At 58.2% G+C, this 22,471-nt stretch overlaps 2 protein-coding genes across 12 annotated transcripts in view; both read left to right on the forward strand.

The window, feature by feature from the left end:
* TTC34 (tetratricopeptide repeat domain 34) overlaps positions 1 to 12,796 on the forward strand; it is an 85,913-nt gene extending 73,117 nt beyond the window's left edge. Inside the window, exons 6-8 of the mRNA XM_003805391.6 lie at positions 2,928 to 3,198; positions 4,013 to 4,227; positions 6,628 to 12,796. Coding sequence (XP_003805439.6) covers positions 2,928 to 3,198; positions 4,013 to 4,227; positions 6,628 to 7,155 — 1,014 coding nt within the window. The 3' untranslated portion in view covers positions 7,156 to 12,796. The remainder of the gene's footprint in view (positions 1 to 2,927; positions 3,199 to 4,012; positions 4,228 to 6,627) is intronic.
* A 2,485-nt stretch (positions 12,797 to 15,281) lies between these two features.
* MMEL1 (membrane metalloendopeptidase like 1) overlaps positions 15,282 to 22,471 on the forward strand; it is a 42,675-nt gene continuing 35,485 nt past the window's right edge. For 6 of the 11 annotated variants that reach the window (XM_055099047.2, XM_055099049.2, XM_055099042.2 and 3 more), the window contains exons 1-3: positions 15,820 to 16,012; positions 18,689 to 18,826; positions 19,364 to 19,554. In XM_055099047.2, the coding sequence (XP_054955022.2) occupies positions 15,828 to 16,012; positions 18,689 to 18,826; positions 19,364 to 19,554 (514 nt within the window). In that variant the 5' untranslated portion in view covers positions 15,820 to 15,827. Of the gene's footprint in view, positions 16,013 to 18,688; positions 18,827 to 19,363; positions 19,555 to 22,471 lie in introns of all 11 variants that reach the window. The other 5 variants (XM_055099054.2, XM_055099058.2, XM_055099063.2 and 2 more) reach the window with 2 other exon arrangements.

The raw sequence follows: 22,471 nt of genomic DNA on the forward strand, positions 1-22,471 counted from the left end.
ACCTGAGAGACAGGAGGCCGCAGAGAGGCTTTTCTGAACATCTTCGGCATTCAGTTGAGACCCCAGAAAGGCCACACCCTAAAATTAAGATTGTACTTTAGGACTAAGTTCAAAAACGAATCCTCCCCTAGCAAAGTACAAGATAAAGCCTGGCAGGGCCAAAATGATCCACCAGTAATCTACCTGCCCACCAGAGTGAAATCAGCCCCCTTGCAGGACAGCACCACAGCCCTGTCTACCACATGCCAGACACAGAGCCCAGCGCAAAACCAAGAACTGCTAGGCAGGCAGAGAACCAGGGAAATGGGACCCGTAATAAGAGAAGAAGTACTTCATAGAAACAGACCCTGAGATGGCTTAGAAGTTTGGAATTTACACACAGGGGCTTTTAAAAGCAGTGACATAAACATGTAAAAGAAATGTTTGCTAGAATGAGTGAGCTGATGGAGAATCCTAGCAGAGGAATGCGAAAAAAAAAAAAACAGTAATAATCAAGTGGAGATCCTAGATCTGAAACGCAGCATATCTGGAAATAAAACTTACTAGGCAGGCACAACAGCAGATTGGAAACTGCCAAAGCAGGATTAGTGAACTCAAGTATAAACCAAAGAAAATTATCCAATCTAAGGAAATTATCCAATCTAAGGAACAGCAGGGAAAACAAAAAACAAAAAACAAAACTCTGTTTCAAACGATGAGAGCTGAGCTGAGCATCATGGCTCACACCTGTAATTCCGGTACTTTGGGAGGGCGAAGTGGCAGCATCACTTGAGCCCAGGAGTTTGAGACCAGCCTGGGCGACAGAGTGAGACTCCCTCTCAAAATAAAAAAAAGAAAGAAAAAAAATTTTTTCTAGAAGAGATGGAGTCTCTCTCTGTCACCTAGGCTGGAGTGCAGTGCCACAATCTCAGCTCACCGCAACCTCCACCTCCTGGGATCAACCAATTCTCCTGCCTCAGCCTCCTGAGTAGCTGGGACTACAGGCACCCACCACTATGCCTGGCTAAGTTTTGTATTTTTATTGTATTTTTAGTAGAGACGGGGTTTCACCATGTTGGCCAGGATGGTCTCGATCTCCTGACCTCTGGATCTGCCCACCTCGGCCTCCCAACATGCTGGGATTACAGGCGTGAGCCACTGCACCTGGCCTCTAAAAAACTTTTAAAAATTAAAAAAATAAATGAAGAAACCTTCAGTGACCAGTGGGACAATTTCAGGCCATCTAGCATACATGTGATTGGACTCCCAGAGAATACGGAGAATGAATGGGACAAATATACACAGGTATTTGAAGAAATAACAGCAGAAAAATTCCCAAGAAGCTCAACAAATCCCAAGAAGAAAAACAGAAAGAGAACCACCCCTAAGAAGGCACATCTTGGTCAAGTTCCTGAAAAAAAAAGATAAAGAGAACATCTTAAAGCAACCAGAGGGGTGAACAAATGACATATAACAACACGAATGACAGCAGATTTGTCCCAGAAACAATGGAACCCAGAAGACAATGGGACAGCACCTTTAAGTCACTAAAAGAAAAAAGTGCCAAGCCAGAATTATCCATCTTGTTAAAATGTCCTTCAGAAACGAGGGTGACATTAAAGACCCGTTAGACAAATGGAAGCTGAGAGATTCGTCATCAGTGAATGACACCACAGCAGATCCTGAGGGAAGGTGGTGAAATTGAAGAGAACTGATGCCTGATAGAAATTCTCTGCTGCAAGAAATGAAAAGCATCTGCAAATACAAAATGATGTATTTATTCCTTCTTTTAATTTCTTTGAACAAAGCTATCTAAATTAAAAACAGGCCAGGTGTGGTAGCTCACACCTGTAATCCCAGTACTTTGGGAGGCCAAGGTGGGAGGATGGCTTGAGACCAGAAGTTCCATACCAGCCTGGGCAATATATCAAGACCCCATTTGTACAAAAAGATTTTAAAATGAGCTGGGTGTGGTGGCATGTGCCTGTGGTCCCAGCTACTCTGGAGGCAGAAGTGGGAGGATCACTTAAGCCCAGGAGTTCAAGGTTGCAGTGAACCAAGATCATGCCACTGCACTCCAGCCTGGGCAACAGACAGAGACCCTGTCTCAAAATATATATATAATTAATTCACTTGAAATAATGCACTATGTGAGGAAATGTATTGCTCGGTGTATGACAACGATAACACAAAGTATGGGAATAATGGAATTTACTGCTGTGGGGATCTCACATTTTAGGTAAAGTGGCCCCATATTAACTGTACATAGACTGTGGTAGGGTGCTCACCTGGGAGCTGGGGGCTTGTTCATAGCTGTAAGGCTACGTATTGTAATCCGCAAGGCAATTGCTAGAAAGATAATATAAAGAGGCATAGTTAGGGCCAGGCGCGGTATTGTGCACCAGATGGGCTGGGCACCCTCCTTCCACTGCTTCTGGGAGTTATGGGAGGGCAGTAACTGGGCTTTCTACCCTTCCGGCGTCCCCAAGGCCACAGGCACTGGGAGGAGCACCCGGATACCCAAGGAGCTCCAGCGTCCCCCACTGTGAGGTGACAGATGCCCCTGTGGGGAGGGACAGGCGTGGAGGGAGCCAGCTACAAGCTGGGAGAGTGAGGGACCCAGGGAGGGCTCACAGACCGCAGGCAGCCTCAGGAGATGGAAATTAGCAGCGTTTGGCCTCAGAAAAGGGGTTCTGAGCCTGACAACTTTCAGGGTCAAGGTCAGTGAGCTGAGTCCCCTCAAATGCTAACCAGAATCAGGAGGGATGGTAGGAGGCTGCAGCCACAGAGAAGCGGGAAGGGGCAGGGAGCTGGGTGTTCAGACCCTCTAGGACCCCAGGGAGAAGATCAGGGAATGAGAAAGACAGAGCCAGTCCTCCTACTCTGACCCTCTGCCCAGTCTCTCTACCTAGGACAACTCTGCACCCGCCCGCCTTCCCTCCTTGCAGGAAGCCGTGGACGACACCGTCTCTGCTCTGAAGCTCGGCCCCGGGACCGTGGTCCCTGAGCTCCGCTCTCTGAAGCCGGAAGCCCAGGCCCTCATCACACAGGGCCTCTACTCCCACTGCCGGGCCCTTCTGAGCCAGCTGCCAGACACTGGGGCCCCTCTCGAGGACAAGGACACCCAGGGCCTCCTTGCTGTGGGGGAGGCGCTGATCAAAATCGACTCAGGGCAACCGCACTGGCACCTCCTCCTGGCAGACATTCTCATGGCACGGGGTATGCAGCGGCCCCAAGGTGGGAAACACGGGGTCTGGGCTTCTGTCCCCGCTCCTCTGACCTCTGTATCCTGTTCTGTAAAAATGGAAGAAAGAGACCCGGACCACAACAGCTTCCAAGGTCCCTTCCACCCCAAATCCCATGACCTCTGGCCCTGCTCCCTGTGTGAGGCCTGGCGTTCAAAAGGCTCTCCTCTGCTTTACCCGGGTGGCTCTTTGCTTGCAATGGAGGAGAAACCGAGGGGTGATCTTGGTCTTTGAAAGGTCTTGGACCCTCGGCCCCCTCATTCATCCATGCACCTCCAGTCGTTGTTTCTCGGGCACCCACGGGATGGCAGGCCCTGTTCCAGGAGGAACTGTCAGAAGCCCCATGGGCCGACATGCAGGCCCTTCCCACGGATTTCCACATCCCCCTGGTGATGTGGAAACCACTTCACCACTAATTCCAAAGGGGAGCTCTCTCTGCAGTCTGCATTTGCCCACCAAGGGCTTCAGGAGCCCCAGGGCTGCTCCCCGCATGCCACTCTGCTCCAGCAGGCCCAGAGTTTGCCTCTAGTTGCCCGGGAGAGAAAGCAGCCCCTTGTAGTGCCCACGGTGTGGTAGCTCAGCATCATGGAGTGGGGTCAGAGGTGAGTCCCTGTGACCTGCCTGGAATCACGGTGCACCTCTGCTCCCGGCTCCTTCTTCCTGGGCTGAGCCATCATCAGCTCCCCGCAAGCCAGCACAGGGCAGGGAAGGAGCGGCCAGCGAGTCTCAGCTCTCTTGCACCTCTGCCCAACCCCACACACTGACTGTCCCTCCTGAATCCCTGACAGGCAGCTACGAGGAAGCTGGCACCCACCTGGAAAAAGCCCTGCACCCTGCCCCAACGTCAGAGGCAGCCCGGGCCCGGCTGGGCCTGCTCCGGCTCAAGAAGGGAGACGTGCCAGGGGCTGCAAGGGACCTGCAGAGCCTGGCCGAGGTGGATGCCCCGGATCTCAGCTGCCTGCTGCATCTCCTGGAGGCCTCGGAGCGGCAGAGCCTTGCCCAGGTGCCCAAAGAACCCCACAGATCTCCCACCCCAACCTTCCCCAGCACACAGGCATGAGACCCCCGGGCCCACCACTGGGGCAGCCTTTCTTCACTCTCTGCAGTTGGGTTGATTTCAGTTAGGTTTGGGGTGGGGTGGGAGGCACCCACTTCTGGCCCAGGAAGACGGTCTCTGGCCACCTTAGCCCTACAACCCCACCGACCTCTCAGCCTCTTTGTATGGGAAGTATAAGCCACAGGTGACTTGGGTGCAAGAGAGGGAAGAGGACCTTGCCCTCAGGGCCAGACTGAGCCAGCCAGGGGCACCTTGCCCGGCAGGAAGCCCACCCCAAACCCATGGCAGGCCGGGAGAAGGCACGTGGGGACAAGGCAGGCTGGGAGGCCAAGAGCACAGCAGGCTTTGGGGTCCCAGAGGCAGAACTACACCCCAGTGGGGCCTGGGCAGGATTTCACCTCCTTAATGCTTCCTGACACCAGCGGGTTCTAGCACTCCGGGGCCACTTAGGAAAACAGAAACCACACTAGGAAGAACAGGGAGCTCATGGCGGAGTCGGGGCTACACCAGTGTAAGGGGCAGTTCGGTGCTGCAGAGGGGGCGCCGCCGCCCCCCCGAGCTGAAGAGCAACGCTGAGATTGGGTTATCGGGACCTAGAGGAGGCAGCCGGGCTTGGAGGCGGGGGGGTCTCAGAGCTCCCAGAGGGACTGGGCGTTTCCGAGCCAGGAGGAGGAGGCTGTGCTGAGGTCTTCGAGGTGGGAGCAGGGCCTGGCAGGGGGCGGGAAGCCTGGCTGGGGCCATGGTCCCGGAGCCCAGAGGAGGCGGCTAGATGGGGTCTCCTGAACGGGGTTCACCGAGCCCGGAGGCGGGGCTGGGCGCGGGTCTCCGAGGCTGCAGAATACGGCTGGGCTGCGGCGCGAGGAGGCTGCTCCCGGCCCAGGCAAGAATCTGCAGGACGCGAAATGGTTGCCTGGAGACGGGGACCCACCCGGAAATGAGCCAACAGTGGTTTCGCCCCGCTTCCTGCGCCCCGCCCCTCGGCAGGCGGCCCCCTCCGGGTGGCACTGCGCCTGCGCGGCCCGAGCCGCGGGCTCAGGGGAGTCTGGGGTCGGATTGAGCGCCCTTCCTCACTGGGGCGGCCCGGGGGCTCCCGGGGTCCGACAGCTGCTCGGGGCCTCGCCCTCCTGCTGCCATGGACCCGGCCCAAATGTGCGGGTCCTGCGCGGGCCGAGGCTTCACTACCACCCCGGGCCGTGAGCTACGCGTCGGGGTCAGGTGCCTCCGCCCGGAGAGGGGCGGTCCCGCGGGCCGCACCGCAGGCGAGGGACGGGGTTTCGAGCCCCTGCCCTGCTCAGCGCCGCTCACAGCTGGCAGAAGAGGCCACACTGTGCCCTGCGGGAGCCCAGCAGCAGAGCCGGGGCCGTGGGACCCCCTCGCTCCCTGCACGGACCCCGGGCGTGGGCCTGGGCTTCGCCCCGTGCGGCCAAGCCTGGCGGGGTCCTGGGTGCGCTGCGCCCCCCGGGGAGGTAGCGTCGAGGACCGCCGGGCTGCTGGAAGAGAGGCAGCGCCAGCGAGAAAGGCGGGGCCTGCACCGTGGCGTGTTCCTCAGGCAGCGGGGAACCCCTGCAGGTTCTTGAGCGGAGGAGGAGCCCAGCGAGGCGAGCGGATTTCTGGTCGTGGTTGACTCTGTGAAAAAACTGGGTCAGAGATGAGGCGATTGGGTCTGGGTGGGCTCAGGAAAGTGCCTGGGAGGAGTGGGGGGGCAGGCAGGCCTGGCCAGCAGCAGCCCACAGCACAGGCTGTGCCCTCCGTCCAGCAGCCCCAGGGAGAGGGGCTAGGGTGCACGTGCTCAGAGAGCAGGCAAGGGCCATGTCTGTCACCGTCCTGAGGCCTGGAGCAGCCTTCAGAAGGTGGGCAGAGTGGAAGGGCTGGGCAGCAGCCCCCTCAGAGGGCCCGATGGAGAGGTGACTTGGCCCAGAGGGACAGAGGGAGGAGGCCGCTGTGGTCACCCAGGCAAGGGAACCTGGGCCCAGCCGGTGGGGCGGTAGGGCTGCCAGGAAGGGACCATGAGGAGGTAAATCCAGGTCCCTGATCCGAGGCCCAGGGAGAAGAGCAGTGGGCAAGGATGCCAGGCCTTGGGCCAAGGGTCGGAACCGCACTTTGGCAGGTTCCAGGGCAGTGGGAATTGCAGGGAGGGGTCCTCTACCCTGGGTCCCCCTTCCTGCCCTTGCCCATGGTCAGCCAGCCCCTCCAGAAGCAGCGGGCAGCTCCTGTGCAGCCCAGGGCCCCGCCATCCCCAGGGAGCCAGCAGAAGCTGGCTGTGTAGAGGACCTCTGCAGGGCAGGGGCAGCCGGGCTTTTGGGGCTGACCCCACTCTCCCTGCCTCTCTCTGTGTCCTCTGTGCAGGCCGCGGCCCAGGAAGCTGGCACCCTCCTGGACGCAGGGCAACCCAGGCAGGCGCTGGGCTACTGTTCGCTCTCTGTCCTGGCCGGTGGCAGCAGTGCCTGTCACCTGCGTCTGCGGGCCACCTGCCTGGCGGAGCTGCAGGAGTTTGGCCGGGCCCTCAGGGACCTGGACCATGTGCTCCAGGAGGCACTGGGGGATGGTGACCTCCCAAGGCGGGCAGAGGACTTCTGCCGTCAGGGTCGCCTGCTGCTGAGCCTGGGGGATGAGGCGGCGGCCGCAGGGGCCTTTGCCCAGGCCCTGAAGCTGGCGCCCACCTTGGCCCAGAACAGCCTGTGCAAGCAGCCAGGCCGGGCCCCCACTGCACGCATGTTCCTCCTTCGCGGGCAGTGCTGCCTGGAGGAGCAGCGTCATGCAGAGGCCTGGACGGCCGTAGAGAGCGGCCTCCTGGTGGACCCCGACCACCGTGGCCTGAAGAGACTGAAGGCCAGAATCCGGAGGGAGGCATCCTCAGGCTGCTGGCTACAGTGACTGGGCCTGACCCTCTCCCAGCCCTAATCACGGGGCCACCCTAGCATCTGCACCTGATGTCCAGGCCCAGGGGTGTACCCAGCTCCCCAAATCGGGGAGGTACCTGCCCTGCCCTCCCCACACCCCCTTCCCAGCCCTCCCCCCACACCCCTTCCCAACCCTCCCCACAGCCCCCCCTTCCCAGCCCTCCCCACAGCCCCCCTTCCCACCCTCCCCACACACCCCTTCCCACCCTCCCCACACACCCCTTCCCAGCCCTCCCCACATCCCCCTTCCCAACCCTCCCCACATCCCCCTTCCCAGCCCTCCCCACATCCCCCTTCCCAGCCCTCCCCACATCCCCCTTCCCAGCCCTCCCCACATCCCCCTTCCCAGCCCTCCCCATACCTCCCTTCCCAGCCCTCCCCATACCTCCCTTCCCAGCCCTCCCCATACCTCCCTTCCCAGCCCTCCCCATACCTCCCTTCCCAGCCCTCCCCACACCCTCTTCCCAGCCCTCCCCATACCTCCCTTCCCAGCCCTCCCCACACCCCCTTCCCAGCCCTCCCCACACCCCCCTTCCCTGCCCTCCCCACACCCCGCTTCCCTGCCCCAGCATGAGTCAGTGTTGGACAGCCAGCCTCACACCTCTTTGCCTTGGGAAGGACAGGGGACAGCTTCCTACTTGCATGAAGGGACCATCCTAGAAGCTTCACAGTCCCTTCTACCACCAGCAACCTGGTCCCTGCAGTTGGGGCCCTCTTGGCCCACACCTGGGGCTCAGACCTTGAAGAAGCAGCCCCAGGTCTCGTCCCTGGCCTGGGATCCTACAGGTTGGACAGGTTTGAGGCCAGACTCCTGGGGCCCTTGGAGAGATGCTACCAGCCCCAGAAGCCCCTCCCTGGGTGTGAAGCTGCGTTTTGCTTGGACCCTGAGCCTTGGGCCAGCCTCCAGTAGAGCCTGAGCCCTCTCCAGAGACAGAGCTCCCAAATGGGCCCAGCCAGCCCATACCCCAAGCTGACCTTTCAGGGTGCTTTCATGGGGGCCCTTCATCGAGAATCCAGTGTGCTGGGGGTAAACTTCCTCCCTCTTCCACAGGCCCCTCCCTTCCAAGCAGAGGGACCACCGAGGGGCCCTGATGAGCACAGTCCCCAGGCTCCCACCAGACCTGTCTCCCGAAGCTGCTGGGAGGTATCAGTGCTTCCACAGAGTGAGAGAACAGCTTGTCCCTATACATGCGTTAAATGTCCCCAGGCCTTGCAGCTGCCAGTGAGCTCGGGGACTTCTGGGTGGGGCAGAGGCAGCCAGCCTTTGCCCATCACTGTGAGTGTCACAGACTGAGGCCTCAGCCCGGGGCTTTCTCTCATGGCCATGGGCGAGAGACATGCTGGGTGAGCTGACTCGATGCAAAACGTGCCCCCAAGCCCTGCCTGACTTCACCCTGGGGAGACAGGGCCACGACCCACCCCCCCCCCCCCGGCTTCTCTCTCCTCCTGGGCACTTGCATTTGTCCCATTTCTGTCCCCTTCTCTGCCGCTTCCTTCCATGGTCTTGAACCCACAGACAGACCCCCTGCCTCTCCACCCACTTCGCTTCTGGGATCATCTGACGAACCCCAGTCCAGGGGGTCAGGCAGGGAGGGGCCCTGTTCCTCGCCCTGCATGGAAGTGGGGCCCCCAGGCGGCAGGTGCAGGGCTGGGTAGCCCCCCTCCTCCTCAGGCCTCACCCACTCCTCAACCCCCATGCACCTTCATCAGCTGGCACCGCCTATGTGTGTCTGGCCACAGGGGTCTGGGTAAAGGGTCAGTGCCTCCCACCTTGAGTACCTCGGGGATGGGCAGCCCACAGTGGGAGAGGGCCCTGACAGGGACCTTCAGCCCCGCTCCTCGCCTTCCCCGCTCGGAATCTTCACGCAGTCCCCCTCTTCCGGGGTTCCCCAGCGCAGGCACCAATTCGATCCATCTTCCGCCTGCCAGCTCCCCATCCACCCTTCCCTCCCTGTCTTCACCCGTGTGCTCAAGGACTCAACAAACACCTGTCAGCAGCCCAAGAGCTAAGTTCAGGGACACGCAAGTTCCTCGGGTCAGGTGGGCCAGTCGGCACCGAGGCAGAGGAGGCAAGGGCTGGTCCAGAGAGCCTGGTCACAGCAGAAGGGCCTGCTCCAGTGTCGGGGCCAGGTGGAGGCAGTGGGGAGGCATCCCCTAGGGGTGCCCTCCCCCACCACGTTCCCTGCTCCTACCGTCCTCCTCGCCTGGGATGTCCTGCCCCATCCATCCGTGCAAGGCTGAGTGTAGATGCCAGCCCCGCTGAGGCTCCTCCTGGACCTCAGGATCGCTGTGTTTCTCCCCCACCAGGGGGCTGCCCCCTCCACCACCAGCTCACCCAGCAGGTATCTCTCATCAGCCTTTGGCCTGGCTCCTTGCTGGGCTCTGAATGTCTGCATTCCCCCAAACTTTATGTGTTGCGATCTTAACCCCCAAGGTTATGGTATCAGAAGTGGGTTTTTTTGGGAGATGACCAGGGGTGGAACCTCATGAGTGGGATTAGTGTCCTTATAAAAGAGACCCCAGAGTTCTCCCAAGCCCCTCCACCATGTGGAGACCCAGTGAGAAGCTGTCTGTGAACCAGGAAGGGACCCTCACTAGAGAGTGAGCTGGCACCTTCATCTTGGGCTTCCAGCCTCCAGAACTGTGAGAAATAAGTGTTGATGAACCACCTGTCTCTGCTATTCTGTTGGGGCAGTCCAGATAGACAAAGACATGCCCGTTCCCGCGGCCCACCACCTCTGCCCTGAGCACAGTGGGTGAGTCTCGGTTCCCCTTATCCCATCCCTGCTGGGGTCCAGCCCTGGCTTTTCCTGAGGTAGTTCCTCCAGGACCAAGCAGACACCCACAGCCAGCAGCCCTTAAGGCATGGACGCACTCGTCCCTGAGGCCTGGGTGTCCTGCCTGGAGGGGCATGTCCACAGCTGCTCTGGGTCCTGACGCTCCAGGAGCTCACGCTGTCTGCAGATCCACCACTTCCCTGGGCAGCCCCCGGCCTGCGTCTTCCTCAGTGCTCAGCTGGAGGTGGAGAGAAATCAGGCTGGGACAGAGGGTGGCGCTTGCTTTGCACGATTCCTGCCTCGACGTTACACCAGGGACATTCCAGCATCTCCCCTTCATTAACTGTAGACCGCCAGCAAATCCAGATTTCATTCAACCAAGTAAACTGGTAGAGTCATTTCCAGCAGCTAATGTGAGCTAGCGCATTAAATTCAGAATCTCTAGTAAGTGCACCTGCATCAATAAAGCCAAGCCGGTCCAGCTGCACTAATACCCTACCCTCCATTCCCACACGGTTCCCAGGTCTCCGTGTGTGAATTTGTAACATCTTACGAGCATTTTGGTGTGAAAGTGGTTCCTTCCTGAGTCAGGCTTTGTACTTGACCCTTCCCCTCCCTGGGAGCACACTGAGGTTCTAGAGGCAACAGGGTGGCTATGGTGGTTAAATAAAATGAGCATCATTTCTAGGCACCTGGCCAGGTAAGCTTATCACAGCGTTTTCAAGCAGAACAAAAAAAATAAATAAAGGCTACTCTCAGATCTTGGAGGACAAGCTGCTTCCCCTGGAAGGAGAGGCTCAGAGAACCAGGGAGATCACAATTCTCAGCTTCATCTGAGCCCAACCAGACATCCCCATGCCAAGCTTCAGCATCCAGTTCCTTCCCACTCAGTGCCCACGTTTCAGTAGTGAGGCTGTGAATGTGAGCCACACAGCAGTCACACAACTCAGAGTTAAACTGTGCATCCGAGTTTTAGCAGCATCCGAGTTTTAGCAGCAGCAGCCCCGAGGCTCTCAGGAACAAGGGACTCTTCCATGGCCATGGCAGTCCTGATTCTCTGTCTATGACTTAAACTGAGTTTAGAGACCTGAACGTGTGGTTCCTTCCTGTTAGTGCTGCTGGACACTCAGGGGACCCCCCACAGCCCTCGTGTTTGTGGTCATCCTCGTGGCCGTGACAGCCTCACACAGCAGCACGTGGGTTCCCGAGGCCCTCAATTCTGCTGGTGCCTCACAGCCAGCATGGGGGATGGCTTGGTTAACTGTGAAGCCGCCCCAACAACACTGTGGGCCAACAGCCTCCCCTTCCCACTGGCCAGGAGATCAGGCCTGCAGCCCAGCCCAAGCAACAACCACACTAACCTAACCTCCAGACCCCACCTTTTGATAGTGACAGGAGGCAGACAAATCCTAGGCAGACAGGGACAGGTTCCCAGTGAAACCCCACCTCCGAGCCAAAGACAGTTTAAAGCGTGAAAGCCAAGCTACAAATTAAATCCTCAGCCTGGATTGAGAACCCATCTTCCCATTTGGCTGCTTTCCTCTGATTGATCCCCACCCTTCACCCATTTTACATGTACCTATCTTTTCCTAATTCATTTTCTACACTGGCATGCCCACCTTTGAGTGGTACCTTTGTTTAAGCCTTTTTTGCATAATCACAAGCCAATCAGCATGCACTCCCCCATTCTGAGACCATAAATGCCCCGGACCCAGCCACACTAGGAGAGAAACCACCTGACTTCAGGTCGGGAACCACCCGTGCATCCCCTCTCTGCTGAGAGCTGTTCCGTCTCTCAATAAAATTCTTCTCTGCCCTTCTCACACTTCGATTGGCAGCATCTCCTTATTCTTCTTGGACACGGGACAAGAACTTGGGAACTGCCATACATGGGTACAAGCTATAACACAAGCAGGCTGGAACATGCCCAGCCCAGCCACAGGCCGAGCTGGTGAACAGCCAGGTGTGGCCCAGGCAGGCTGAGTGGGTGGGCCACCTCCTGCGGCAGGTAGCATGGCCAAGAGAGGCCTGGGGAGGGGGGTGTCACCAGCCAGAGGTACCTGGCTGGCAAAGTGACCAAAGAGGTACCTGACTGTGTCACTTTGAGGGCCTGTCTCTGGGGACCCCCTCCTAGTATGAATTTATGTATCAGTTGGGGTCTACTTGGGAGATGGAAACCACAACAGTGATTCTAATAGCATGAATTTAATGTGCGGAATTTTTCATTAGTTCTGGGTAAAAACAGCTCTAGGGAATCATGGAGGTTGCAACCACAAAATTCAGAGACGTGACCTGGCCGGCGACACTGGTGATAATGGTCACCTGCCATGCAGCCTCTCAGCTCAGGTGGCCACACTCCTCTGCCCCTGCCCGCTTCCTCTCCCAGGTGAATCTTGACCACACCTGTGCCTGGCACTGTGCACACATTCTCTGTTGTTCAACTCTGCGATCAATCTGAAAAAAAAAAAAAAAAAAAAAAAAACCCTTTTTAGGAGAGTAAAAGGAAAATAAATCTTGGGGCCCCAAAATCACTAAGCCAAAGGGAAAAGTCAAGCTGGGAACTGCTTAGGGCAAGCCTGCCTCCCATTCCATTCAAAGTCATTCCCCCGCTGGCTGAGATAGATGCATATCTGATTGCCTTCTTTGGAAAGGCTCATCAGAAACTCAAAAGAATGTAACTCTATCTTACATGTGTTGATTGATGTCTCATATCTCCCTAAAATGTATAAAACCAAGCTGTCCTCTGACCACCTTGGGCACATGTCAGGACCTCCTGAGGCTGTGTCACAGGTGTGCATCCTTAATTTTGGCAAAATAAACTTCCCAAATTGACTGAGACCTGTCTCAGATTTTTGGAATTCACAAGTGAGGAGGCAGAGGCTCCAGCTACTGGGGATGGGCTGGTGGCTCAATGACACAGATTTTGGGGCAGCGGGACCACTGGGCCCCTTCCCTCCTGCCCTGGATACCCAGGGCCTGACTTCAGGAGGCAGCTGACAAGCAAGGTGGGGACCCCAGAGGCCCGGCTGTCTTCCCAGCAGCCGGAAAGAGGCTCACCCAGAAATACTGGTGAGCCTCTTCTGACCTGTGCATCATCTCTAAGTGGGGCACCTCATTCCTGCCCAGAGCGTAGCTGGGCAGACCTGAGGGAGAGGCCCTGCTCCCAATGGGCAGAGGAAATGCCTGTTGGGCACGTCTGGGGTGCACCAAAGCACAGGACCTGCCACCAGTAGCCTGGCCTGAGAGTGTGGGGCAGTCACAGGCAGGCGTCTCCAGGGCCTGAGGGCAGCCCCCAAGGCAGGGTGGACACGGCAACCTGGGTGAGGGCAGCCCCACAGCAGTGTGGACAAAGGCTAGTGCCCTCAAGGCCCACCCTGGCCCCAGGGCTGCTGCAGGAAGCACTTCCCTGACCCCCGTCCCACCTGCCTCCTTGGACCCCCGAGCTGGGGCTGCTCCTTGGATCTCCACATCCCACAGCAACCCAGAGAGTAGGACGGGCAGGGAACACCCATTTTCCCCCAATCTCCCTAGGAGATGGGATTAATGTCCACCTCCGAGGTGCTGGGCTCTGGCTATGCAGGTGTCTGGGGGGACAACCCATGCAGGTATTTGCGGGGGATGGTCTGTGCGGGTGTCTGGGGGGACGGTCTGTGTGGGTGTCTGGGGGAATGGTCTGTGTAGGTATCTGGGGGGACAGTTTATTCTGTGTAGGTTGTCTGGGGGGACGGTCTGTGTGGGTGTTGGGGGGATGGTCTGTGTGGGTGTTTGGGGGGACAGTCTGTGTGGGGGTTTGGGGGCATGGTCTGTGTGGGTGTTGGGGGGATGGTCTGTGTGGGTGTTTGGGGGGACAGTCTGTGTGGGTGTTTGGGGGCATGGTCTATGTGGTTGTTGGGATGGTCTGTGTGGGTGTTTAGGGGGACAGTCTGTGTGGGGGTTTGGGGGCATGGTCTGTGTGGGTGTTGGGGGGATGGTCTGTGTCGGTATCTGGGGGGACACTTTATTCTGTGTAGGTTGTCTGGGGGGATGGTCTGTGTGGGTGTTTGGGGGGATGGTCTGTGTGGGTGTCTGAGGGGACAGTCTGTGCGGGTGTCTGGGGGGACGGTCTGTGCGGGTGTCTGGGGGGACGGTCTGTGCGGGTGTCTGGGGGGACGGTCTGTGCGGGTGTCTGGGGGGACGGTCTGTGCGGGTGTCTGGGGAGAGAGTCATCTGTGTAGGTGTTTCGGGGAATGGTCTGTGCAGGTGTCTGGGGAGATAGTCATCTGTGCAGGTGTTTGGGGCGGCTGGGTTGCACTGCCCTGGGCACCTGCAAATCTGTGAGTGTCCAGTGACCGGGGTAGGTCTCGGGGTCTGCAGCCTCCTTGGCCTTTAGCCTCCTTTCCCAGTTTCTCTTGTCTGGCAGGTGCCAGGCTAGGACCCAAGCCTCCTGCTGTCACCTAGAAGCAGGGAGAACCTGGGAATAAGGGGTCCCAAGTTTGGCAGCCCAGGTCACCAGGTGGCCTTGGGCCAGGCTGGGGGCTGCTGGGCTGGACAGGCCTGGGGTTCGGGAAGGAGGAGCATGCACAGGGCCAGCCTTGGGGAGTCGGTTCAGAGTCCAGGGAGCCCCTGCTGAGAGTAGGCCAGACCCCTGCATCTGTTTCTCCCTCTGTGGATTTGTACCTTAGAGACAAGAACACTGTGACATCCAGAAAGGGCCTGCTGGCACCAGGGCTGTTGGGCAGGTGGGCTCGGAAAGGCTCTGGCCTCTCCCCATAGCAGGAGCCTCCAGCCAGGCTGGACCCTGGCCCACTCCCAGCTCCCCAGAAAGGGCCGTCCCAGCTTCCTGCTTGGCTGGCCTTGACATTGTTTCCATTTGGGCCAGCAACCCAGGCAGCCTGAGGCCAGACTGCAGCTCCTGGGCTGGTTGCTGGGCGTGATGGCAGGGGGCTGCTAGGACAGCCAGCGGGCCCCAGGGAGAGACTTCCCGGGCTCAGGGTGGTGTCTGGGATCTGATCCCAGCCTGGCTGCAGCTCGAAGCCTTTCTCCTCCCAGGGCCTGGCCAACCTAAAGGGCCATAGACAAAGCTTCCAACAGCACTCAGCGTGGGAGATCTGGCCGGGGCGGCCGTGAGGAGTAGTTTGCCGTGGGACCCCTAGCTCTGTGGCCCAGCCCCGCCCAGATGCCCTGACACATGCCCAAGGCCTGGGCAGGAGGACTCGTTCTGGGGATTTTGAAACAGAAGCTAGAAACCTCATCAAGCCTGGAGAATCAGACAGAGACTGCTCTGCCCAGAACCCCCGTCCGCAAGCAGGGCTGGGTGCAGGGGTCACACTCTGATCACTGCGAACCCTTCAGAAGCCACAAAGCCTTTCTGCCAGCTCCCCGGCCAGGGCTGCCCACCCTCTGTAGCTTGAGGTCTGAACCTCGTAAGTTTTCTGTGGGCAGAGGGAAGCAGCCAAACCCAGGCTAGTATCTCTGGGTGGGACCCTCCTGGCAGCCAGCGCCCACCCCCTTCAGGACCACCCCTTCCCCTTGCACCTTGGCAAGATCCCCAGAACCCACCATCCTCCTTGGAGATTGAAGAGAAAGAACACCCAGGGTGGGGCCTTTGTAACCTCCCACCGGGTGGTTAGGGGCAGAGCAGAGGGTGTGGAGTAGGACAAGGGCCTGACCTTCCTCCCAGCAGCCCCTGGGGCCCCTTTGGACTGAAAGGTCAGGAGACAGAAGCAAGGAAGGAGGGCGGCTTGGGAGGCGGGGCCAGAGGCCCTGAGAAGGGCACCCATGAGGCAGGGCAGCCCGGGTGCCAAGAAGCTGCCCTCAGCCCCTCCCCCCATGCCACACCCCCATTGGAACCTCCTGACTGTGAGCAGGAGTCACCGCCTCCAGGGAGCCCATGCCTGCATCACAAAGGAGGCCCGGAAGCCTGCAGGCAGCCTCAACTCAGCCCCAAGCCACTGCTCTCCCATCCCAGTCCCTGGAAATCCACCCACTTGGCCCAGCTCACCCCAACTCCAACCCACTGGGACCCAGTCTCCAGGGGCCTGACTGTGGGCGGCAGCCACTCCTGAGTGAGCAAAGGTGAGTTGTGCTGAAGGAAGGTACCCGGCCTGCTTTCCTGGGCCTTGAAACCCTCTCCAGGCCCTCTCCTGGGCCTTGAAACCCTCTCCGGGCGCTCAGCCCCTTTCTCAGGAGGCTGGGAGGGGCGTCCTGTGTGCAGTCTCGCCTGTGCCAGGGCAGGCAGCCCCCACTGGCATACGGTTTATCTTACCCAAAGGACCCGCTGTCCCCCATCTGTAGTAACCTGGAGAGGCCACGAGTGTCCCCAGGGAGCCGCAGTGCCTTCGCCTCAGCAGACACTCCACACCTGCCCTGGGTACTCGGCTCAATTTGAAGGTGTTTATTTTGTGTGTGCCGTGGGGCACATGGAGCCGTCTGTGGATACCTGCAGGACAGAATGAATTCAGGACACAGGAGCAGATTCATTAATTCTGACCAAAGTAAGAAGTTCGTGGAAGCTGAGCTCAGACTTGTCCAAATGATTGATCCATTCATTCATCATTCATTCATTCATTCACCCAACAGATAATGACCGAGGTCTCTGGGGTGGGGGTGCCAGTCTAGGTGAAGCGGCCCCCACAGAGGGTGCCCCTGCCCGTGGAGCTGATGTTCCCAGGGGGCTGCAGAAGTAGCGAGGAGATGTGGAGGTGGAGCTGGGAGTCCCTGGAGAGACACAGAGCAGGGGAGGGGCTGGGGCTCCCCGAGTTGAACCCGAGGCCGAGCCAAGGAAGGCCCCACTGGGAAGGGGAGCTTGGCAGGAATCTGGGAGGCCTGCCTGGGTGGGTGGGGAGGGTGTGGGGAGAAACCCGGGGGGCCTGCCTGAGGGTAGGGGGAGGGCATAGTGAGAGGGGAGGAGGGCCAAAGAGGGTCCTGACATCAGGGCAAGGCCCGGCTCTTCCTCCAAGGGTTTGGCTACCAGGGGCCAGGGAGTGACGGCTTCTGACTCTAGTTACAGGCCCCTGGGCCCCTGTGGTGGGGATCAGTGGGTGAGACAGACCCCTCAGGGGGAGGTGATTGGTGGGGCCTGGAACAGGCAGCGAGTGGCAGGAATGAGAAAGGGTCCGACTGAGATGGGCTTGGAGGCTGAGGACTGGCGCGGGGTGTGGACGCAGGCAAGGGAGGCAGATGGCTCCAAAGTCCAGCTTCAGCCAGTGGCGGGACAGGGGTGTCTAGGGGCACAGCAGAGGCCGTCAAAGGAAGCATCTGAGGGTGTGTGGATGCATGAACGCTGCGGTTCACAGAGCCAGGGACTGAGAGAGGTGGCTGAGGGGACAGGAAGGGAGGAGCGAGGGACCTGGAGGAGAGGAGTGAGGTCCAGGTCCCCGTCCCTGCTCCTCACACAGCCAGAGGTCAGGGATCCCTGGAGGAGTCGCTGAAATGAGCTGGCCCAGCCACCTTTGCAGGGTGTTGCCCAGACAGGCTAAGGGACATCTAGGATCTCCCAGGGAGTCAGGGACAGAACTCAGGCAAAGTCCACAGCAGGGGGGCGGTGGGGTACAGGGGGGCGGAAGCACATTTAGCCCAGGTGCTGGCAGTCTCAGCAGCCAGTCCCTGACCCGCCCACAGGCAGGACTGGGCCTGGCTTCCTTTCGCTGCTCCCACATTATCCGCCCTGCCTGGTACAGGGCTAAGCTGGGGCTCAGCACAGCAGGTGTGTGATTGCGTGTGACAACTGAAAGTGCTGGAAGGCCAAAGCACCAGCCGCTTCCCTAGGGCCGGGCAACTTCCCAGCAGGGCTCCGAGTGCCAGCGAGGGATGTGCACATCCATGCATGTGCTCACATATGTGCACACTCACACACACAGACATGCACAGCCACACACCAGAGCACACGCACACACGTGCACACCCACACAATCATGCACATGCACATGAGAGCACACACACGTGCACACACAGTCACACATGTGCACACACAAGCGTACACGCACACACGTGCATATCCACGTACACAATCATGCACATGCACACACAAGAGCACACGCACACAATGCACAGTCACACACATGCACACATGAGAGTACACGCACACAGGTGCATATCCATGCACATAATCATGCACACGCACACACGAGAGGACACACACGTGCACACTCAGTCACACACGTACACACGTGCATATCCACGCAATCATGCACATGCACACATGAGAGCACACATGCACAGTCACACACGTGCACACACGAGCATACACACACGTGCATATCCGCACACATAATCATGCACACACACATGAGCACATGCACACACGTGCACACTCAGTCACACACATGCACACACGAGAGGACACACATGTGCACACTCACAGTCACACACATGCACACACGAGCATAGACAGTGCATATCCACGCACACAATCATGCACACGCACACACAAGAGCACACGCACACACGTGCACACAGTCACACACATGCACACACCAGAGCGTGCACACACATTCACACTCATGCACAGTCATGCACATGCACACACCAGAACATGTGCACACGTGTGTGTACACAATCATACATCAGAACATATGCACACATGCACACACAGTCATACACATGCACCTGCCCAACTACATGCACACACTCATTTGCACACATGTGTACACTCAGGTTCACACTCCCACACATACATACACGCACACTGGAGCACGCAGACTTGGGAGCCTCCTGAGTCCAGTGTCCTGTGCCCCAACCCTTCCTGCCCAGCTCCCTGTCCTGCCTACAGCAGCAGCCTGTGCCCAGCCGCGTGTGTCTTCAAGTGCTGCCCACTGCCCTGCTGGCTCCAGAAGGTGTCCCCTCCATAGCAACAGGGTCAGGGGACGACCAGAGCTGCACACCAGCCAGGTAGCTGCCAGGGTTGAGACTCAAGCCTGCCTGGCCCTGCAGATCCCTTCCTGGCCCACGTAGTCACTGCCTGTGTGGGTACCTACTGTTCTGGTGTCGCCCATCACTGGCTTCTGGGCTTCAACAGGAAAGGTGGGCTGGGAGCCCAGAAGCCCAAGTGGCCTCCCCGACAGCGTCCCTGACCTAGCGCTCAGGCCCACAGCTCCAAGACACCCAGCATGAGCAGCCCAGGGGGGCTCCACTACAGGGGTCCCTTGACAGCACAGGAGCTGAGCCTCCTGGGTCCAGCTTGCGACCCCAAGCTGGGAGCATCCCAGTCCTAGAACCTCCATGCACTCAGAGATTCTGGCCCAGGGGTAGTGTGGAAAGTCCCGGGACCCAGTCACCCAGGGCTGTGGGCTTGGAGAGGGAGACGGGAACAGAGTGTTCCAAAGGCACCCAGCGCCCGCTCCCAGCCAGCATCCGGCCCTTCCAGCCTCGGGCCGGGCTCGGGGAGCTCCATGCCCCTCTCCCCTCTCCCCTGCCCTGGGCCTGCAGGTTCCTCCGCGGTGCTCTCCCGTCCAGAGCCCTGCTGATGGGGAAGTCCGAAGGCCCCGTGGGGATGGTGGAGAGCGCCGGCCGTGCAGGGCAGAAGCGCCCGGGGTTCCTGGAGGGGGGGCTGCTGCTGCTGCTGCTGCTGGTGACCGCTGCCCTGGTGGCCTTGGGTGTCCTCTACGCCGACCGCAGAGGTGAGTGCGGGTGCCCCGCCCCCGCCTGTCCCCGCGCCCGCTCTCCGCGCTCGCCCCGCTGCACCTGCTGCAGGGTCCGCCTGCCCCCAGCCCGAGCCCGCCCGTCAGATGGGGCAGGTGGGTCTGCACTGGGCACCCAGGGGCTCCCGGGGCCGAGCTGCGGACTCAGAGGCGGCGGGAGGGGCACTGACCTGCAGGGAGCCCGCTGTCCCTTCCAGAAAGCTCTGCCCCGGCCCCGACTCCCGCGCGCTGCTTCTGCAGCTCTGCACCCGCCCGCCTCCGCCTCCGCCTCCGCCTCCTCCTCCGCCGGACTCCCGGAGGGTGGGGGGCGCAGACCCGTCGCCCGCCCCTCCGCCCACCCCCTCCCTGCCTGGCCGCGCAGCCCCGGCTGGGGACCACCGGCGTCCGTGTCCCTCCCGTCGCCCGGGCTCACCTGGCTGCCTCACTCCCCCGCTGCCATCCTGCGGAGAGACCTGAGGGTCCTGCTGCCCCCGCCCCGCTCAAGGCCGGGTCAGGTCACGGGACCACGGCGGGAAGGGGCCAGGCTGGGGTCCCACGGAGACAAAGCCGTGGCCAGGGCTGCTCGCTGGAACCTCGGGCTGTCCCAGGAACACTCCCCCCGCCCCCACTCCGGCCCCTCCCTTGCTCTCCCCTCTCGGTTCAGGGGCTCCCAGGCACCCGTAGACCTGGTCACCTTCCAGCCGCCCCTGCCAGCCCCTCCGCAGGCACAGCCCTGGTCCCTCTGAGACCGGGCAGCGCGCACACATCGGGGAGCAATCACCCCCGGGGCAGGTGCGTAGGGCGCTCCCACCGTGGCAGGCACCGGACTCAGAGCTCATGGCGGACCTCGCACCCCAGGTCCAACAATGGGGCGCCTCAGCCTGTGTTACTAGAATGCCCCCTCATGTCTGGAGCCCTGCGCACTGCCTGGGACCATCCCTCCAACCCCTGCGGGAGGCTGTGTCTGTGAAGCAGAAGTGGGTGCTGCCTGTGGATGTGCAGGGCGTCCCGGCCCGGGGCTGCATGGCTGGCCACTGTACAGTGTGGCTGCTGCCCAGACCGCAGCCCCTGGCCCTCTAGGGTCTCCCCTGGGACAGAGGGGTCCTGCGACCTCCATGGGCAGTGGGCAGTGGGGGAGGGAAAGGCTCACTCACCCTGAGGAACCCAGAGCCCAAGGGAAGCTCTGTTCAGAGCCTGCTGGGCTCAAAACACCTGCTTTCCAGGCTTTCATAAAACAAGGCTGACCCCACACACACCCCCAGCTGTGGGGTAGGAGGAGGCCTCTCTCTTCTTCTGGGTCGTGCCAAGGGGCCTGAGCCCACCCATCCCAGAGAGACCCTCTCTGCCCAGCCAGGTGCCTCGGGAGTGCCCCACGGTGCCATGGATCTCAGCAAAGCCTGCCTCCACCCACTCCAGTGTGGAAACGGGCCCTGGACCCCCTCCCTCCAGGGCGGCAGAGCCCTCTGTTCCCTGTCAAGACCCCCCACCAGGAATGACCCCACAGCTGACCTTGGCCTCAGTCCAGGATTGTTTGTGGAAGGTTTTCTAAGCAGTTATTATCATTTATTTCTGTGTATTTTCTCATTTCCATTATGACTTTTTCATTGACTTATAAGTCATTTAGAAATTTTTTTAATTTCCAGACATGAGTTTTTAGTTACTTTTTTAAAATTATTGATTTCTAACTTAACTGTGTTGTCAGAAACCATGGTTTATGCCATTATTTATGTGGTTCTTTCTTTGATATTTGCTGGGCTTGCTTTGGGGCTAACATTTGATCGATTTTATAAATAAGCCCTGTGTGCTGCGGAATAGGCTCAATCACCAAATGCTGAGTGATGGTGTCTATCTACATCCACTAGATCAATCAAGTCTTCTACATATTGGCTCTTTTTCCATTCTCTTGATCTCAAAAGAATGAAAGATTTGGAAAGATCAAGAAAATGATTTCTTAAAATCATGTACTGAAGTGTGTATGCTAAAATCTTGCACTAAAGAATCACCCATTCTTGTAGTTACATCAAATCTTACCTAATTTACCTATTTAAGGCGATATTACTATGTGAACGCAAATTTAGGTATGAATTATAAAGTTAGTTTCATAAATTTAATATTGTAGTAAGATACACATATGAAGTTAATATATCTTTCACTTCGTGAAACTGTGTAGTCACCGTTTCTGACTTAACAAGGCTTTTTGCCTTAAATCCTGTTGAGCCTGACATGAGTACTAGCTACTCAGCATTTGCTGTGTCTATTCTTTCCATTCTTTTTCTTTGAAACTTTTCATCTCCTTAGCTTTAGATGTGTCTCTTTCAATCGTGTATGGCTGGATTGGGGGTTTGTCTATCTTTTAATTGGAGGATTTTGTTGGTTTATAATTACCAGGACAACTAAAATGTATGTGTTTCCTATTGTGTTGTTTTGTGTGTCTCATGCGTTTTTTTCTCTTTTCTTGCCTTGTTTTGGATCAACCTATCATTATATCCTCTATTTTCCCTCAACTAACTTGGAAGTTTTGTATTTCTATCTTTTCGACAGTTATCTTAGATTTTTTGTTTTAATTATTTTTAAAGTTATAAACTTTCTTTTATAAAATCAAATGTTTTTACAAAAATGACAGTGAGAAATACAGTCTCATGTCCATCCTAGAATTCTACTCCTCCAAAACAACTGTATTCATTTTCTAGTACAGGGGTTGGCAAACTATGGCCCATAGGCCAAATCTGGCCCCTTGCTTCTTTTTGTATATAAAGTTTTATTGGAACACAGCCAGACCCATTCATTTATGCATCATCTATGGCTACTTTCCTGCTAGGACAGCAAAGTTGAACAGGTGAGATGAAGCATGTATGTGGCCCACAAAGCCTCAAATATTTACATCTGGCTTTTTACAGAAGTCCAACCCCAAGACTGG

The sequence above is a fragment of the Pan paniscus genome, chromosome 1 (assembly GCF_029289425.2).
Source record: "Pan paniscus chromosome 1, NHGRI_mPanPan1-v2.0_pri, whole genome shotgun sequence".
Classification (NCBI taxonomy): Eukaryota; Metazoa; Chordata; class Mammalia; order Primates; family Hominidae; genus Pan; species Pan paniscus.